Below are 17,891 nucleotides of genomic sequence, written 5' to 3' on the forward strand. Positions count from 1 at the left end.
ATTAGAAGAATTGTCCAGCGTAAAGTACAGCTGGCTAAGAAGTGTACGTTACATTTACTTTTTCATTATCTGCAATACGTGTTGTATGATGTACCCTAAAAATAATGCACATTTCTTACATCAATGATAGATGTGGATCAATGTGTGGTAGAAAATTGTATGTGGTTACCATATATGATATGGCTGGTGCTAAATATGGTACCAGTTTTGATAGGTGCCATTCTAGTAGCCTACATTGAACCTGTTGCTGCGGGGAGTGGTATTCCACAATAAATGTTACTTGAATGGAGTTAAAATACCACGAGTCTTTACGCATTAAACTTGGCTGTGAAAACTATCGGCGTTAATTTGTACCGTAATTGGAGGTTTAAGCCGGAGGGAAGGTAAGCAGTCTGCTTGTAAACACTCTTCATTTATTATCTTTGATATCTCATGAATTTTTCGTGCAGGAAGGTCCTATGATTCATTCTGGCGCTATTGTGGCTGCAGGAATTTCTCAGGGTAAAAGCACCACTTTTAGGAAGGATTTGAATATTTTCGAATATTTTAGAGAGGATCACGAGAAACGAGATTTCGTGGCCGGGGGCGCCGCATCCGGAGTATCAGCGGCTTTCGGAGCACCAATTGGTAAATATAATATACAGAATGTCCGATAGAAAATTGCTGAAACTGATCAGCTGTCATTTTTTAATGCTGCAGTTATTGAAAAAAACAAAATTTGTGTTGAAAAGAAGAAAGTCTACAGTTTTTAATGGATATAAATAAAATGTTTATATACCAATTTATTTTATTGAAAAAAAGTAATTAAAAAATGCTAATAATCACATATGTAAGCTAATAAATATTTTCGAAGTGCACACTATTTGAATTTATACAAAATTCTGTTCTTTTACGAAAACTAGTGAAAACTTTTTCTAACATGTCATTTTTAATGTTATTGAGGATCCTTTTAATAGCTGCTATTAAATCTGGCACTGTTAAAAATATGTATTATTAGTTTATGTGATTTTGTGATTATTAGCACTTTTTCATTACTTTTTATCAATAAAATAAACTAGTATACAAACATTTATTTATATCCATTAAAAAAATTTTAGACTTTCCTCTTTCCAATATAATTTTTTGTTTTCTCAATAACTGCATGCATTAAAAAATGACAGCTGATTAGTTTTTCAAATTTCGAGAACGTCATTACTTTTTCAAACAGACCCATTATTCTTATATAAATCGAATTCTAATATTTGAAAAAATTAAGAGTGAAATAGTTAAAAGGATCAATGATTTAGAAGATAGCTTTGTTATTCTCTCTGATATATTTTGATAAAACAAAAAAAATATCTTATAATACTCATTTTTCTATAATCTTAATAATTTTCTGCATAGAATAGTAAGATAAATCAATTGATGTAAAAAAAACAGTGATTTTAAAAAGGTATGCAGTTATACATTGCAACTTTTTGTCAATAAAATAAATTATAATATTGATCAAAAGTATGTTTTATAACTTCTACATAACTTTTGTATGAAATATTTTTCGAAATCTTGGTTTTTGAAAAATCTATGCGAAAGTAAAAATATGACATCTATATATAATATTATTGTACATATCCTATAATTTTTTAAATTTTTCAGGTGGAGTCTTGTTAGTATAGAAGAGGAACTAGCTTTTTCAATCAGAGTCTCACATGGAGGACATTTTTTGCCAGCATGATTACCACATTCACTTTAAACGTGATCTTGAGCGCGTATCACGGACACTTGGGAGATCTCTCTTATCCAGGCTTGTTGAATCTAGGAAAATTCGAGTCGATTCCATATCAAATTTACGAGATTCCTCTGTTCATGATAGTAGGCACGTTCGGCGGATTGCTCGGCGCTCTTTGGAATCATGTCAATTACAAGATCACTTGCTTCCGTTTGCGATTCGTGACGCAAAGTGGCTAAAAGTAATTGAAGCTCTCCTGTGGTGGCGATATTAAGCGCGACAATGGGCTCCTTGATGATATACTTTATCAATGATTGTAAACCATTAGGTAACGATCCTACCAAATTTCCAGTTCAAATGTATTGCGCGGAAGGACAATACAGTGCCGTCGCCTCGTTATGGTTTCAAACACCGGAAAGCAGTGTACGATCATTATTTCACGATCCTAAAGGTACGATGCACTCGATAAGCAATAATAAATATGTATAATTAAGGTGATACATAGGGTGGTTCAAAAGTTCGGCAATTATCTCCAAAATAGTGGTTCTATGAAAAAATATTAAATACAAAAATTGAAGGGCTCAAAATAAAGCACTTGATAATGACCTTGACTTTGACCAAAGGGTCAAATTTAGAGGTCATTTCACGGTCACCTTCAATTTCTTAAATGGAACTCCTTGTTTTTTATTACATATTCTTATAGCTTATCTCGAGTTTTCCAAAACAATATAATAAAGTATATTTTCAGTAAGTACTTTTGAATTATAAAGGTTAAAAGTTAACAATTTTTTGACATAAAATGCAAATATCTTGTAAAATATTCAGTTAGATGCCAATTCGAAATAAAAAATTATTTTGATGAAAGCCATCTGAAGTTGTGTTTCATCAAAATATCTCTTTTTATCTAAAAATGGTATATAATCTTGCTACTGACAATCCAACATGACTGCAGCAAGCCTTAATTTTTTTTATATTTATTAATCATTTATGATTATTATTATTTATATTATTTATTTAAATGATTATTTTTATAATACAAAACTAAAGAAAATTGAAGTAAAATAACATTAACTTCAATCTAACATGTTTAACAAAAAATTGTTGAATTTTCTTTTTATGAAAAAAAATGCATCTTAGGTTTTAATGATCATTTTTGCAAGTTGTCATTTTTCTACTAATATATTAATTAGTAATAATAAATATTTATATCTCTTATCCACTCTTGAGAAAGGACAGAAATAAATAGATGCATATTTACATCATATTTACTATTGATATTTCTGTGAATTCTTTTATTAGAAACCAGTCATAAATATAAGTATGACTAGACTAACTTGATTCATAACAAAAAACTTTCTGGAAAGGTTAGCGAGGTTCTGTTAAAAATACAAATTATAAATATAATAGGCAAGTGTACCTCTAAACTTTTCTTATTATATTATATATGTTACATGCATATGCTTGCAGGATCTCACAGTGACATAACATTGGCCATCTTCGTTATTCTATATTTCTTCCTTGCTGCCGCTACTTTCGGCCTATCGATGTCAAGCGGCCTCTTCATTCCCTCCTTACTGATTGGAGCCGCATGGGGTAGATTAATTGGGTCGGCCCTTTCGAGGATTTGCCCAGATTGTGTAAGGAAATTATAAAAACTGAAAGTACAGAATGTTCCATAGGAAATTGCTGAAACTACTAATCAGCTGTCATTTTTTAATGCATGCAGTTATTGAGAAAACAAAATTGTGTTGAGAAGAGCAAAGTCTACAGTTTTTTATGGATATAAATAAGGTTTGTATACCAGTTTATTTTATTGGAAAAAAGTAATAAAAAAGGTGCTAATAATCACATATGTAAACTAATGATAAATATTTTCGAAGTGTACACTATTTGAATTTGTACAAAATTCTATTCTTTTACGAAAACTCGTAAAAACTTTTTCTAACATGTCATGTTTAATGTTATTGACGATACTTTTATAGCTGCTATTAAATCTAGCGCTGTTGAAAATATATTAGTCTTTTGTGTTTTTTATGTGATTATTGAAACTTTTTTCATTACTTTTTCAAAAAAATAAACGGTTATAAAAAACTTTTTTATTTATATCCTTTAAAAACTGCAGATTTTTCCTTTTCCCCAAACACAATTTTGGGTTTTCCCAAATCCCTGCATGCTTAAAAAATGCAGCTGATCAGTTTCAGTTTTTTTCCTATCGGACGCCTGAAAATTTAAAATTTAAAATTAAAATACTTTTAAAATATTATCCCTGTTTTCATTTTTCATAAAATTATTGGATCCTGGCAAATACGCTTTATTAGGCGCTGCTGCAAAATTGGAGGGGTAGTCAAAATGACGATAATTTTTAACTGCAATTTTGGGATAGAAGCGCCCCAAAGGGAAAATTTATTTGGGGTTTCCCAGTCATAATAGTTCTCATAATGGCTAAATGGGTCGGCGATTTCTTTAATGAGGCAGGTTTAAGTATATTGAAATGTAATTACATAGTTAGATACACATATTTTTTAAATAAAAAAACATTTACAATTATATTTAAATCTCATTATTTATTACTTTTTTGCCGCTGAAGTGGCTAAAAAAGCGAAACGTACCCCGTTAAAATTAAAATTTTATTTTCTTTATTATTTTTTTTTCATTTGATTTTAAATATTTAAACCTTAATATTTGTTAATAATTTAACGCCTTATGTACCGGGGCTATCCTATCACGTCTTTATTATATTTTCATTTAAAATATTTACTTTTTTTTAGGGAATTTATATATTCATACTCGGATGGTTTTTTTTTTGGGTTTCCCCGTTATTTCCCAGGGGAACCGCCACCAACCTGTAAAATAAAAATTTATGCAAGTGAGATAATGGTCTTTTCCAGGTCGTTTTAAAAAACTGTCAAAAATGTGGGACATTTTGGGTTGAAATTTTTAAAAATTTGCGTTACGTTCAATGGATTTTTTCCCTTTGTTTATCCACCAAGTGCGATCAAATAAAATTTGGGGGATTTTTTTTTAAATATCACAGCATTTAACATTCTTAAAAATTTAACTGTATAAACTTTTTTAGGCTGAGATAAATTCTTATTCATTTCGAGGTCTGATATTGCCCTTCCCAGTTAATATACTTCTAAAAAATAAAGTATTTTAAAGTACGCGGAATTTTTGGGGGAAACCTTTAACCCAAAAATTTTTGGAACAATTGCCATCCAAGCCATGACCAAAGTTTAAAAAAGAGATATACAGGAAGAATAACTAATAGTAAGAGAAAAATAGTATTCGTATGATGATATATACATGTTAAGTAACTTTGATAATTTTTAATTCATAGACAATACTATTTCCCTCAAGTTGTCTTAATATTATAACTTTGTTATATCATTGTTCTAAGACATATAACCTGAAACAAAGTATTCTGTTGTACAATGCACAATATAATTATTTATTTTTTGTACACTTGTGTAATTTTCATTAAACCTCAACTATACTCGAATGATATAGTACCGCAATTGAATTTTACAAAATTATTCATAAATGCATGTCAAGACTGTGTAGAAACAGATCTGTATATTAAAGTAAAAACGATTAAATAAAAATAAATATATTTTTGATATAAATATATATCGTGAAAGAATATCAACATATTTTTTGGGTTTGACAAAAGCTATATATATATATATATATGTGTTCTAAAAGATAAGATTAAAAATTTAAGGGAAAAAATTTCTCACACCTAAAGGATAAAAAAAAAAAGTATATAAACAAAGGTGGGGGGAACACTTCAGGAGCTAGAACTTCTTTTCTGAGTAACAACATTAAGTTAAAGAGGTAGTGATTTTATTAGCCATACAAAAAATCAGAAAATATTGATCTTTAATTATTGTTACTTGTTTACATCTAGTAGTGGCTAAATAATAATATAAAAACTAACTCTTGAAAATTCCTTTTGGAAGTCCCCGTGTAACTTGATTTTTTTTTTAAAGGATTTTAAATTTGTAGTAAGCAGTCTGTCAATTTTTAAAGATATTTTAAATTTTTTAATAAGACTTTTAATTCTAAGATAACAAATCTTTAAAATTTCCAACACAGATCTATTTCTTATAATTTTGACATCTGCAAACTATTAATTTTTATACTGATATTTTAAACTTTAAAATCCTCTATGAAAAACTTAAAAGAGAAAATAGTAAATTATATTAAAAAAATTCAAAATTGGTTTTTTTCTAACCGTAGGTCTATTTTCTAAGAATTGACATAAATTTATAAAAATCATCTTTCAAACTTATTCCCCTTTAAAATACTTACCTTTACCAAGTTTTATCAGAATAGACGATCATGTCAAATAACATATTAATAAAAATAATACAATTTTCGCCATTTCATCCCATTCTACGTTATCCTCAGATTCTCCCAATCATCTTCCCCTTATACAAAACATAAGACCGCCATAGGCCTGTTCCTTGGCGAAACAATGCAACGTCGTATATAGGATTTCAAGACGACGCGCGTCCCTTTCTTTCCTCTCGAAGCGGCTCCTCGGGTCAGGTCGGGCAAATAATTCGAGGGAGGCGCGGGCGGTCAATAGTTCGTATACGTATACACACTGTCTGTCGTAAAGTCGCAGACGACGACACGTCGGGAAGGGGTTATATGGTCAATAAACGCGACCACGTCACACGCAGCCTATCGGCTGCGACGACCCGCTTGGCCCTTAAAGAGCAACCCGCCGAGCGAAAATCTTACATAGCGAGAGTGCGTCGGCCGATCTCGAGGGCCCCCTTCGCGCGCGTTGTTATCGTCCTCGGACTTGGAGGAAAAAGAATCTTTCCTGCGAATTTCTCGGCCAGGGTGAGTTGATTGTGCGTCTCGTCGAACTAAGAGTTAACCAGTTTAAACCAGAAAGGAACAAGAAAAGAAGGAGATTGTGCGTCTCGAGCGGATCGGCTGAGCCGGAACGCCATCCGCCATTGTTATCAGTGACGCGCGCGGGTGGGCGGGGCGAGCGGCAAGTGGGCGGGGCTTAGCGCACCGCGCATGCGCAGCCTGTGCGACGCGCAGCGTCTTCTTTTCGGCCGGAGGACTCAGCGACACGTATCTTGTTGGAGCGTCCGACCATGTGCGCATAATCGTCGCTATATACTCTCCGACATCAGAGTCTGTGGTTCCTATCATTTCTCTCTCTCTCGCATCGTCTTTTTTCTACATCGGAAATTCGGTTGGTTTTTGTATTGCACTGATAGCACGATAAATCTTCCTCCGGCTTGCAATTTGCAGATTTGTTTTGGTAGGAAAAAACACTTTTGTTTAAACTCTGTTTTTTTTGGACACTGTTTAGTATCCTTTACTCCGACTCTCTTGCGAAAAAGATTGGTTAGAATTCTCACTCGCGAGCACATTTTTATTAACTATTTTCTGTCGTGTCATCAAGAGACAACGGTAATGTCTGGCGTCAAGTATTTTTAATAGCCAGGCCGATCGTGTATCTATCTATGTATATGCGATGGCTCAGTTGCGAATTATATATTATCGGTTTTCAATTACGGCTGAATCAATCGAATTCTTAGCGGGCTTAATAAATAATTTGGGTCTTAATTATATAATAAAATGTCCTTAGTTTTGTTCTGTGTATTTTGTTCTATATTAAGATGTATATAAAGTTTTAATGTGACATTTCTGTATATTACTCTAACGCGATTGTCGTTTGTCTGTTTTAGATGGATTCCTGACTATTAAAAGACTATTGAAAGACTATTGAAAGCTGTTATTAAATTTTTTTTACATATATGTGGTAAACATGGACTACAGCTGTAATTGAGCTGCCAAATAAGCCAAGCGGAGAGTGGAATCAACTGGATTTGGATGTCCACAGGCTCCATTTGGAGATTCAGAATGATAGAGAGCATAAAGGACATGTCCAATGCCACTTGTGTCAGTGCGTTGTGCTTAATGCCTGGAAAGCTAATTTTATGGTAAGACAGTGAGGGAAATGCGATTATTATCTAATTATAGATGTCAGAAAGAGGAGAGGAACGTGCTGTTAGATTATATACTGCAGAGATAATGAAGAACGCCAGAGCTAAGGAGATGAGGAGCAAGCGGCATTGAGGAGGATGCAAGAGGCTCAGCGAATGGCCAGGCATCGTGCCAAGAAAAAGCGTTGTCTGGATGAGAATCTCGCGAGGGAGATTTTCTAAAATCGCGGAGCTGTCCAAGATGCCACCTCCGGATCCCGCCACGTAGCCAAATGTCCGAGATAAATATGAATAAGATATCTGCGGAGCTGAAGCAAATGATGGAAAGGGGAAAAGTACCTGAACCATAGTTCAAATGGCTCAACTGGCGGAATTCAGCAAGATGAATTCTGAATTAAATAAGAGTGCAGGACATGGCGAAGAGATACGAGATGGAGAAGATGGCAGAGTATGCCAAGACTACGGAGTATATGAAGATTCAGGAGATCGCCAAGATGAACGAGATGGTGAAGTTTTCCCTGAAATGGCCAAGTACAATGACATCAAGATCAACGAGATGGCGAAGATGAACGAGATGATGAAGATTCGCAGATGGCAAAGATCACGGGGTTTGCAGAGAATAACGAACTGGCGAAGCTGAACGAGATGGTAAAGATGACGGAGATGGCCAAGTATACGAGTAACGACATAACAAAACTGAACGAGATCGCGCAGATCAGCGAGATGGCGAAGGAGAATCGCGAAGATAAACGAGAAGACGAAGATGAGTGAGATGATGAAGATGCAGACGAGCATGCCAGAACGACATGCCAAGATGTCGCCGGAATACTCGAAGATGGCGAACGAGATGGCGAAGCTGACCGAGCTGGCTAAACTAAACGAGACCCACGACACGAAGCTGAACGATCCGCCGCAGGTGCTGAGCAAGATGAGCGAGATTCAGCCACCGCCTCCGCCACCACCCCCCCGTTCCCCGCTAATCAGTTTTTTATTTTTTTAAAGTTCCATTATTGAGAAAACGAAAATTGGTTGAAAAAAGGAAAGGTTTAAACATTTTTTTTATGGATATAAATAAAATTTTGTATATCAGTTTATTTTGTTGATAAAAAGTAAAGAAAAAAATACTTAAAAGGGGTCATCAATAACATTAAAAAGACATTTTAGAAAAAACACAAATATACGTAATTTTATGCGATTGGCGGTTAAATAGGGAATTTGAAAGTCCCGAAAATCTTTATATTCATAACCAGAGAGAAAGATGAGAGCGGCCAGGCCGGCGTTTGGTGTTACCGTTTTTACGGGATGCTTGAAGCGCCCTCGCACCCGTTTTTAATATCGGAACTAACTGCACACCCATTTCTGGCAGGGTCGATAAAGTTTGTATTTGGTGCGAGTCCGGCTACGCCATAATTTTCGGTTAACCAATCACGTATTCATTCTGTATATGTGCGATCTTTTATCTTTATTTATATATATATATATATAATGTATTTATTAAAATTTTGTATAAAACTAAAATAATTATTAAAATATAATAATATGTATATGTGTAATGAAATATATAAATCTATTTTAATTAAAATAAAAAGAACGATTAATTGTTCGACCACCTGGATTTTGGAATGTAATTTTTAATATATATTATATTATATTTAATTTTATATCGCCGCTTCTATTAATATGAAGTGCAATGTCACGTGCATATGTCAATTATTTAAATTTCCTGCCTATGTTCATGCCGGTATAAAAAAACGTCAAGTAGCATGCGTAGCCGAGCAACTAATTTAAGATGACGAGCTGAAATCGTGGACATTTCAAGTTCAAACCCCTGCCTTTTTCAGATTTTTTTTTCACTTTTTAAAAATAAGTTATTATGTGGTATAAATGTGGTAATAATCAATATTCATTATTTGATAATTTTTTTGTAATGGAACAAAATAAATTATTTTTTAATTCTGCAAGGAATTTAATTATTAATGCAAACGCCCACACATATATTAGATTTTCAATTTTTTTTAGTTCAAATGTTTCTTGCAATTTGTATACGACAATCAGTCCACTCGCTGTGCCACAGATTGCATCGCATAATACGCTCAGAGTTATAATACGATAGAGATCGCTTTACGCTTTTTTCCTTGAAATAAAAATTTTACGTGTTGTGTACGCGTGTTTAGTATTTTTGGGTTTCTTTCATATTTAATTTTAACTATAATTAGTTTTTTAATTAAGATTATTTTAGTGTTAGTTGTTTATTTGTTAGTGTCCGTTTTCTTTAATTTCGCTTTTTTTAATTTTCTTTTTTTTTTTTTTGTTGGTGCTAATTATTTTTTATCTTACAAGTCGAGTAAACACCGGTTTTACGATAAATGTGTGTATTTTTTTAAATTCCCACAAATATTAGGAACAAAAGATGGAAAACGTTTATTTCGATTTCCATTACAAACAGGTGCGAGAACATGATTTAGGGTTATGCAATAGTGGTGAGTTTTAAAATTGATTTACTTATTTATATCAATATATAATATATATTGAATGATATATGAAACAAATATATATATATATATTCTTTGTTTTTTTTTAAAAAAATATGTCAGATATTATGTATGTTTACGTATGGATTACGTTGAAGTGTTTTTTGCCGCGTTTTTCTGATCTCGCCGAAGGGTTCGCGATCCTTGGCGAATAAAAAACGATGCGCGTGTGTGTTGCGTGCGATTGTGATGATCGTTTCAGTTCGTCTTCAACGCTTGACGAGAGAAGAGGTCCCGAACTGCTGTAAGTTTAAAAAAACATATTTTGTATAACACATTAGAACGATTTTATTTTATTGTTTTTGTCTAGAAAACGTTATATTAATAACCGTTATGAAAACGATCTTTACGACGGCGACGATGCCGGTGACGACCGTCGTCGAGATCGTTTTCATAACGGTTATTAATAAACGTTTTCTAGACAAAAAAATAATATAAAATCGTTCTAATGTGTTATACAAAAATATGTTTTTAAACTTACAGCAGTTCGAGACCTCTTCTCTCGTCAAGCGTTGAAGACAACTGAACTGACATCACAATCGCACGCACACACACGCGCATCGTTTTTTATTCGCACAGGATTCGCGAACCGTTCGGCGAGATCAGAAAAACGCGGCAAAAAAAACACTTCAACGTAAACCATACGTAAACATACATAATATCTGACATATTTTATTAAAAAAAACAAAGAATATTTATATATTTGTTTCATATATTATATTCAATATATATTATAATTGATATAAATAAGTAAATCAATTTATAAACTCACCACTATTGCGTAACCATAAATCATGTCTCGCACCCGTTTGTAATGGAAATCGAAATAAACGTTTCCATCTTTGTCCTAATATTTGTGCAATTTTAAAAACACACATTATCGTAAAACCGGTGTTTACTCGACATTTTTAAAATAAAAATAATAATAGCACCAACACCAAAAAAAGGAAATTAAAAAATGCGAATTAAAGAAAACAGGACACTAACAAATAAACAACTAACACTAAAATAATCTTAATTAAAAAACTAAATTTTAGTTAAAATTAATATGAAAGAAACAAAATTACTAAAACACGCGTACACAACACGTAAAATTTATTTATTTCAAGGAAAAACAGCGTAAAGCGATCTCTATCGTATTAAACTCTGAGCGTATTATGCGATGCAATCTGTGGCACAGCGAGTGGACTGATTGTCGTATACAAATTGCAAGAAACATTTGAACTAAAAAAAAAATTTAATATCTAAATTATGTGTGTGGGCGTTTGCATTAATAATTAAATTCCTTGCAGAATAAAAATAATTTATTTTGTTCCCCTTACAAAAAAATTATCAAATAATGATATATTGATTATTACCCCATTTATCCATAAAAACTTATTTGAAAAAAATGAAAAAAAAAAACTGAAAAAGGCAGGGGTTTGAACTTGAAATGTCCACGATTTTTAGCTCGTCATCTTAGTTGCTCGGCTAAGCAGCTACTTGACGTTCTTTCCGGCATGATAAAATTAGGCATGGGGAAAATTTAAATAATTGGGACATTATTGCACGTTGACATGGCACTTCATATTAAAAGAACGGCGATAAATATTAAAAAAAAAATTAATAATATATATTAAAAATTAACATTCCAAAATCCAGGTGGTCGAACAATTAATCGTTCTTTTATTTTAATTAAAAAGATTATAATTTTCATTACACATATACAATATAATATATTTAATAATTATATTTAGTTTATACAAAATTATATAAATACCATATATATATATAGATAATAAATAAAGATAAAAGATCGCACATATACGAATGAATACGTGAATACGTGTTAACACGAAAATTATGGGCGTAGCACGGATCGCACCAAATACAAACTTTATCGACCCTGCCAAAAATGGGTGTTGCCGTTGTTCCGATATTAAAACGGGTGCGGGGGCGCTTCAAGCAGTCCCGTAAAAACCCCGGGAACACCAAACGCCGGCCTGGCCACTCTCTCTTTCTCTCTGCTATAACCAATGTGTCATTTTTTTTTCTAATGGGGTTTTGTTAGAAAATTCCCTATATCTTCATGAAAAATTCCTACATTTGACTTTTTTGAGACCACTATTTTATGCTGCTAACCACGTTCATACACAACTGTATATTTATCAATTTTTACAATCATCAGCTACTCATCGTGTTTCAACAATACGGCAAAAGGATTATTAAGGTTCGTAGAACACACCAATATAAAATTTAATAAAAAACAATTTTTCCTTATGAAAACTGATATAAAAATATAAAGAACCAGTAAAGGCTAAAGCTGGTAAGAACCGAATTTGACTTATATATTAGTTTTTTCGATTTTATTATTTTAAAATAATTCTTAATCTTAACATTTAAATTTAGTCTTCGTATTTTCTCCTTTGTGCACAGAGGCCTTAGCTAAGTTTTGCGATTCACTGACTTTTTGCTTAAAAAAAAAAAAAAATGGAAATGAAATTTCTGGTCAGTAGGAATTCCAAACTCAGATTCATAGATTATCTCACTCGATTGTTTCTTACAAGGTAATTAAAATAAGAACAACATGCACAAAAGAGAGATGGTGAAGCAGCGCAAAAACGTAGGGGTTACTGCGAAGATCATGGAACCGGTACCTAATTCAACACCTGCGCAGCAGACTGTGCCTTCTGTTCCTGCTCAATCAAAGTATATAAAATTATTGCGCGTCATAGAACAATTGGGTCGCGATCTCAACCCCTTTTACACAGGCAGAAAGCTTTGCAAGACGATGCCAAAGGTTGAACGTAATCTGAAAAAAAAGCGTGTTCGTCTGATCAAACAATGTCGAGTTGAAGCTAAAAAGAGCTCTAAGAAAGCGTGCCAATAATATTACAGGTTTCTTATATTAAAATAATCTTTGAACCAAATTTCCAAAACACTTAATATCCTAACAATTGTATATTACTCTCTTCCAGGGTATACTTGATATTGTTATACATGAAGGAAAAATTTTATTATTAAACAGTATTTATATACTACCTCGAATTTTGACCCAAATTTAAAGTATTATAAGAAAAAAAATGACTTATTGTGTATAAGGCAATTACTTAGAAAAATAAGAGAATTTTTATAATTGGGTTTAACACTGTAAGGATATTTTATAAGAAGGATATTTTTACTTCTCTTGTCATATGAGTGAAATATTAAATAGTAATTTTTTTCTGTATTAAACAAATATGTTGTAATTAACACTGCCAAAGAACATATAACGTAACATTATTTTTGTCTACTGTAAACTTATTTTTAGTTTGTTATGTCATATTTACGATTTTTAGGAAATTGCTTCTTATTTTTGTTTTATTGATAATATTTATTTATTACAACTCGATTTTATCATTCTCAAAAGTCTATTAATAGCTGCGTACACTCGATGAGTAATTTATAATGTGTTCAAAACACAATTTTGTCATAAAATATTGTATTTCCATATACTTAAAGCCTCATTTTATCAATAATTTAGTACAAATTAAACAAAATATTACTAATTTCTATTTACATATATTATGAAAAATAACAATTTTTATAAAACATTTTTTATATTATCTGATAATTAGATATTATAGACTGTTTCATCCCTTATAACTCATATAATGTATAATTAAAATCTAAAGAGATAAGCGTAAGAGAATTTTTCTCATATATGTAATGTTTAAGAATGGTACAAAACAATATGTGTTCCTATACTTAAATATATATTATTTGTAAATAAAGTTTTTTTTATTAAAAAAATTGCTTTATAAATAAAAAAACCCAGTATTATATTTCTTTCGGATACATTTGTATTGCAAATTTATATTCCAATATGAGATATATTTTTATTTATTTTTGTAACTTTATGTATATATACACTCCCTACAAATGTTCACTTTTCTCAATCGTGTACAGATAATTTTTTTCTTATATACATATAAATATTTTTTAAATATTTAGAAAATATTTTTCTTTGATCCATCAATTGTAATAAAATAGATTTGCTAATTATATTTTTTGAATTTTATTATTTGAATTTTTCTTGACTTTATGTATACCTAGGTGAGGTATTATAAATTATTATAATTATGAGAGAGAATTCACTAATGAAAATAAAATACCCAGAGATTATACCAATAAAATTAAATTTTATTATAAATTTTTTATATAATTGTTTACAACTTTGTACACTTTTATTTATATAATATAAAAAACTGAATTAATTACCTAGGTAGGAAGTATGTCATTTTGACATCGATTGACATCATTAAATGTCAAAATGACGTCAGTTTGCTACTCGGGTATAGATAAAATATAGCAGTTGACGATATGACAATAAGTTTAATAAAAGATGTCTGCGATTCCTTTTGTTTCAGACAACAACTTTTTCACAAAAATGGCAATGGAGGAAGTTTTTTACACTTTGGACGAGTTCGATACAGAATTCCCAGCAGATTCCGTCGAGTGGTGTCCCACAGAACCATTTCGAGATATATTAGTATGTGGAACGTACAAATTAATTGAGAGGGAAAGAAGGTTCAAAAAAAGAGGGTGCGGAAGAAAATGCAAAGGAGGAAAAATGTAAACGGACAGGACGAATTTACTTATTTCGGGTGGCAGACGGTGGAAAAATACAATATTGCAAACGAATAGACACTTCAGGTGTCTTAGATATGAAGTGGACCCATACTGAAGATAATCGAATATTGCTTGCCGTTGTCGACTCCAACGGCTACTTGCGAGTTTACGAGCTGAAAGAGAAGGAGAGCGAAACAAAATTGCAATTAATTGCCGAAGAAAGAATCGGCGACAATGACGATGACGTTATAGCATTGTCGTTGGATTGGTCCACTGGAGGATGCATCTCTTGCGCTTCTCATTCGAATCCGCGTATCGCTGTGAGCGATAGTCAAGGACGAATATCTCATTTTGCATGGCGCGAAAATAATCAACTGATAAAAGATTTTACGTTACCCGCACACGAGTTCCAGGCGTGATCGTCGCCTTTGATTATTGCAACGATAATATTTTTTATTCTGGTATAGTAATACGCACGATATATAATTATTATAGCTTTTTTGAATAAAACACGTTATTTATAGGAGTTTTAACTCTCGAGATAAGCTACAAGAATATGTTTTAAAAAAAAAATAGGGGGTTCCATTTTTAAAAAATTTAAAGTGATTTTCATGTGACCTATAAAAGAAAAATCCCAAAGGTCAAACCAATGACACCATTTATGTGCCCCTTTTAAGTCAAATAACCTTTCTCCTTTTTTGAAAAACATTTTTTTCGTATCTCTAATATTTTTGAGATATTTGCGTAGAAACATTTAAATTGGGACACCTTTTACATATCTCGAAAATTTTTTTATATAAAAACCTCATTAAAAACAATCTCATATTTAATCATTTCGGGTTAAAAAAATTTTTAAAAAATAATTTTTTTTAAAAAAAAAAATTTTAAAATTTTTTAAAAAAATTTTAAAAAAATTTTTTTAAAAAACCCCCCAAAAAAAAATTTTTTAAACCCCGAATTTTTTTTTAAAAAAAAATTTAAAAAAAAAAAACCCTTTTTAAAAAAAGGGGGCCCCCAAAAAAATTTTTTTTCCCCCCCTTTTTTTTTTTTTTTTTTAAAATTTTTTTTTTTTTTTAAAAAGTTTTTTTTTTTTTTAAAAAAAAAAAAAAATTTTTAATTTTTTCCCCCAAAAAAAAAATTTTTAAATTTTTTTTTAAAAAAAAAAAAAATTTAAAATTAAAATTTTTTAAAAAATTTAAGGGGTTTTTTAAAAAAAAAAAAACCCCCCTTTTTCCCCTTTTTTTAACAAAAAAAAAAAAAAAACCTTTTTTTTTTTAAAATTTTTTTTCCTTTTTTTTAAAAAAAAAATTTTAAAAAAAAAAAAAATTTTTTTTTTTTAAAAAAAAAAAAAAAAAAATTTTTTAAAAAAAAAAAAAATTTTTTTTTTTTGGGTTTTTTTTTAAAAAAATTTTAAAAAAAAAAAAAAAAAAATTTTTTTTTAAAAAATTTTTTTTTTCCAAAAAAAAAAGGGGGGGGGAAAAAAAGTTTAAAATTTTTTTAAAATTTTTTTTTTAAAAAAACCCTTTTTTAAAAAAAAAAAAAAAAACCAAAAAAAAATTAAAAATTTTTAAAAAAAAATTTAAAGGTTTTTTTGGGAAAAAAAAATTTAAAAAAAATTTTTGGCCCCTTTTTTAAAAAACCCCAAAAAAATTTTTTTTTTAAAAAAAAAAAATTTTTTTTCTTTTTTTTTTGTTTTTTGGAAAAAAAAAAAATTTTTTTTTGGGGGGGAAAAAAAAAATTTTTTTTTAAAAAAAATTTTTTTTTTTTTAAAAAAAATTAAAAATTTTGGGGGTTTTTTTGGGGGGGGAAAAAAAAAAATTTTTTCGAAAAAAAAAAAAAACCCCCAAAAAATTTTTTTTTTAATTTTAAAAAAAAAAAATTTTTTTTTAAAAAAAAATTTAATTTTTTTTGGGTTTTTTAAAAAAAAAATTTTTAAAAAATTTTAAAAATTTAAAATTTTTAATTTTTTTTAAAAAGGGGAAAAAAAATTTTTTTTTTTTTTTCCCTTTTTTTGTTTTTTTTTTTTTTAAAACCCCCGGAAAAAAAAACCCAAAATTTTTTAAAATTTTTTAAAAAAAAAAAATTTTTTAAAAAAAAAAAATTTTTTTTAAAAAAAATTTTTGGGAAAATTTTTTTTGAAAAAAAAGGGGGTTTTAAAAAATTTTTCCCCCAAAAAAAAATTTTTTAAAAAAAAAAGGAAAAAATTTTTTAAAAAAAAAAAGGGGAAAAAAAAAAAAATTTTCCCCAAAAAAAAAGGGGGGGAAAAAATTTTTTTAAAAAAAAAATTTTTTTTAAAAAAAAAAATTAGGCAGAATATCCACTATTTTTTTTTTTGCACATAATTTTTTATTTTGCGCAATATATAAATAGTTATATATGCGTTATGATTTTCTGCTATTTTTTCTGCACATCGCATAATAAGCATATAAAATAGGGGTAAAAATAAAATAATTTTTGAGATTTAAATTTCTCCATTTGTATAGACAATTGTGTTTACATGTATTTTTGTTGAAAAGCTCCCAAGTATAAACCCAAATCTTAAAAAAAGATAAGATAATAGCGAGAAATCAAGTGAAGAATATGATTCGATCCAAATAAGATAAAATGAATTATTCGTCGCTATCTGGATAGGAATACTCTTTTATTGGTTTTTACTGGAAAACATTATTGGAAGCTTTCCAATAAGAAAACATAAATTACCAATGTTATACAAAGGGTTACCGATAAATAAAGGAATTTTTGAAGTCCCGACAATTTTTCTATTTGATATAATCAAAAGTGTGATATTACGTGTATTCCTTTTAGAATATAGCCATTAATCATTTAAATTTTTTCGAGTACTTAAATATAGGGATACCAGTAATTTAAGTACTCGAAATAAGTGAAATTGGCGTTTACGTTATGTAAACTAATATGGTAAATATTTTCAAAGTGCGCATTTGAATTTATACAAAATTATGTTCTTTTACGAAAATGTGTAAAAACTTTTTCTAACACACACACACCCACACACAAAACATATGTTATTTTTTAAAATATTGATCCTTTAATAGCTGCTATTAAATCTGGCACTCTTGAAAAATTATC

General features: G+C 30.0%; 1 protein-coding gene and 3 pseudogenes across 2 annotated transcripts; all 4 read left to right on the forward strand.

The window, feature by feature from the left end:
• The first annotated feature begins 4 nt into the window (after positions 1 to 4).
• On the forward strand, positions 5 to 4,862 carry LOC146724605 (H(+)/Cl(-) exchange transporter 7-like; annotated as a pseudogene).
• Positions 4,863 to 6,712: 1,850 nt separating this feature from the next.
• Positions 6,713 to 9,093, forward strand: LOC146724606 (uncharacterized; annotated as a pseudogene). Its single transcript, XR_014924009.1, has 3 exons — positions 6,713 to 6,827; positions 7,426 to 8,666; positions 8,894 to 9,093. The product of XR_014924009.1 is annotated as an uncharacterized LOC146724606 (transcript).
• A 3,677-nt stretch (positions 9,094 to 12,770) lies between these two features.
• On the forward strand, positions 12,771 to 13,083 carry LOC146724607 (uncharacterized). Its single transcript, XM_085479599.1, has one exon. The coding sequence runs from the start codon at positions 12,781 to 12,783 to the stop codon at positions 13,081 to 13,083; it is 303 nt and encodes a 100-aa protein (XP_085335725.1). The 5' UTR covers positions 12,771 to 12,780.
• Positions 13,084 to 14,611: 1,528 nt separating this feature from the next.
• Positions 14,612 to 15,265, forward strand: LOC146724608 (diphthine methyltransferase-like; annotated as a pseudogene).
• The last annotated feature ends 2,626 nt before the right edge of the window (positions 15,266 to 17,891 follow it).

The sequence above is a fragment of the Nylanderia fulva genome, unplaced genomic scaffold, assembly GCF_048542155.1.
Source record: "Nylanderia fulva isolate GAGA-0341 unplaced genomic scaffold, ASM4854215v1 Scaffold1236, whole genome shotgun sequence".
Lineage (NCBI taxonomy): Eukaryota > Metazoa > Arthropoda > Insecta > Hymenoptera > Formicidae > Nylanderia > Nylanderia fulva.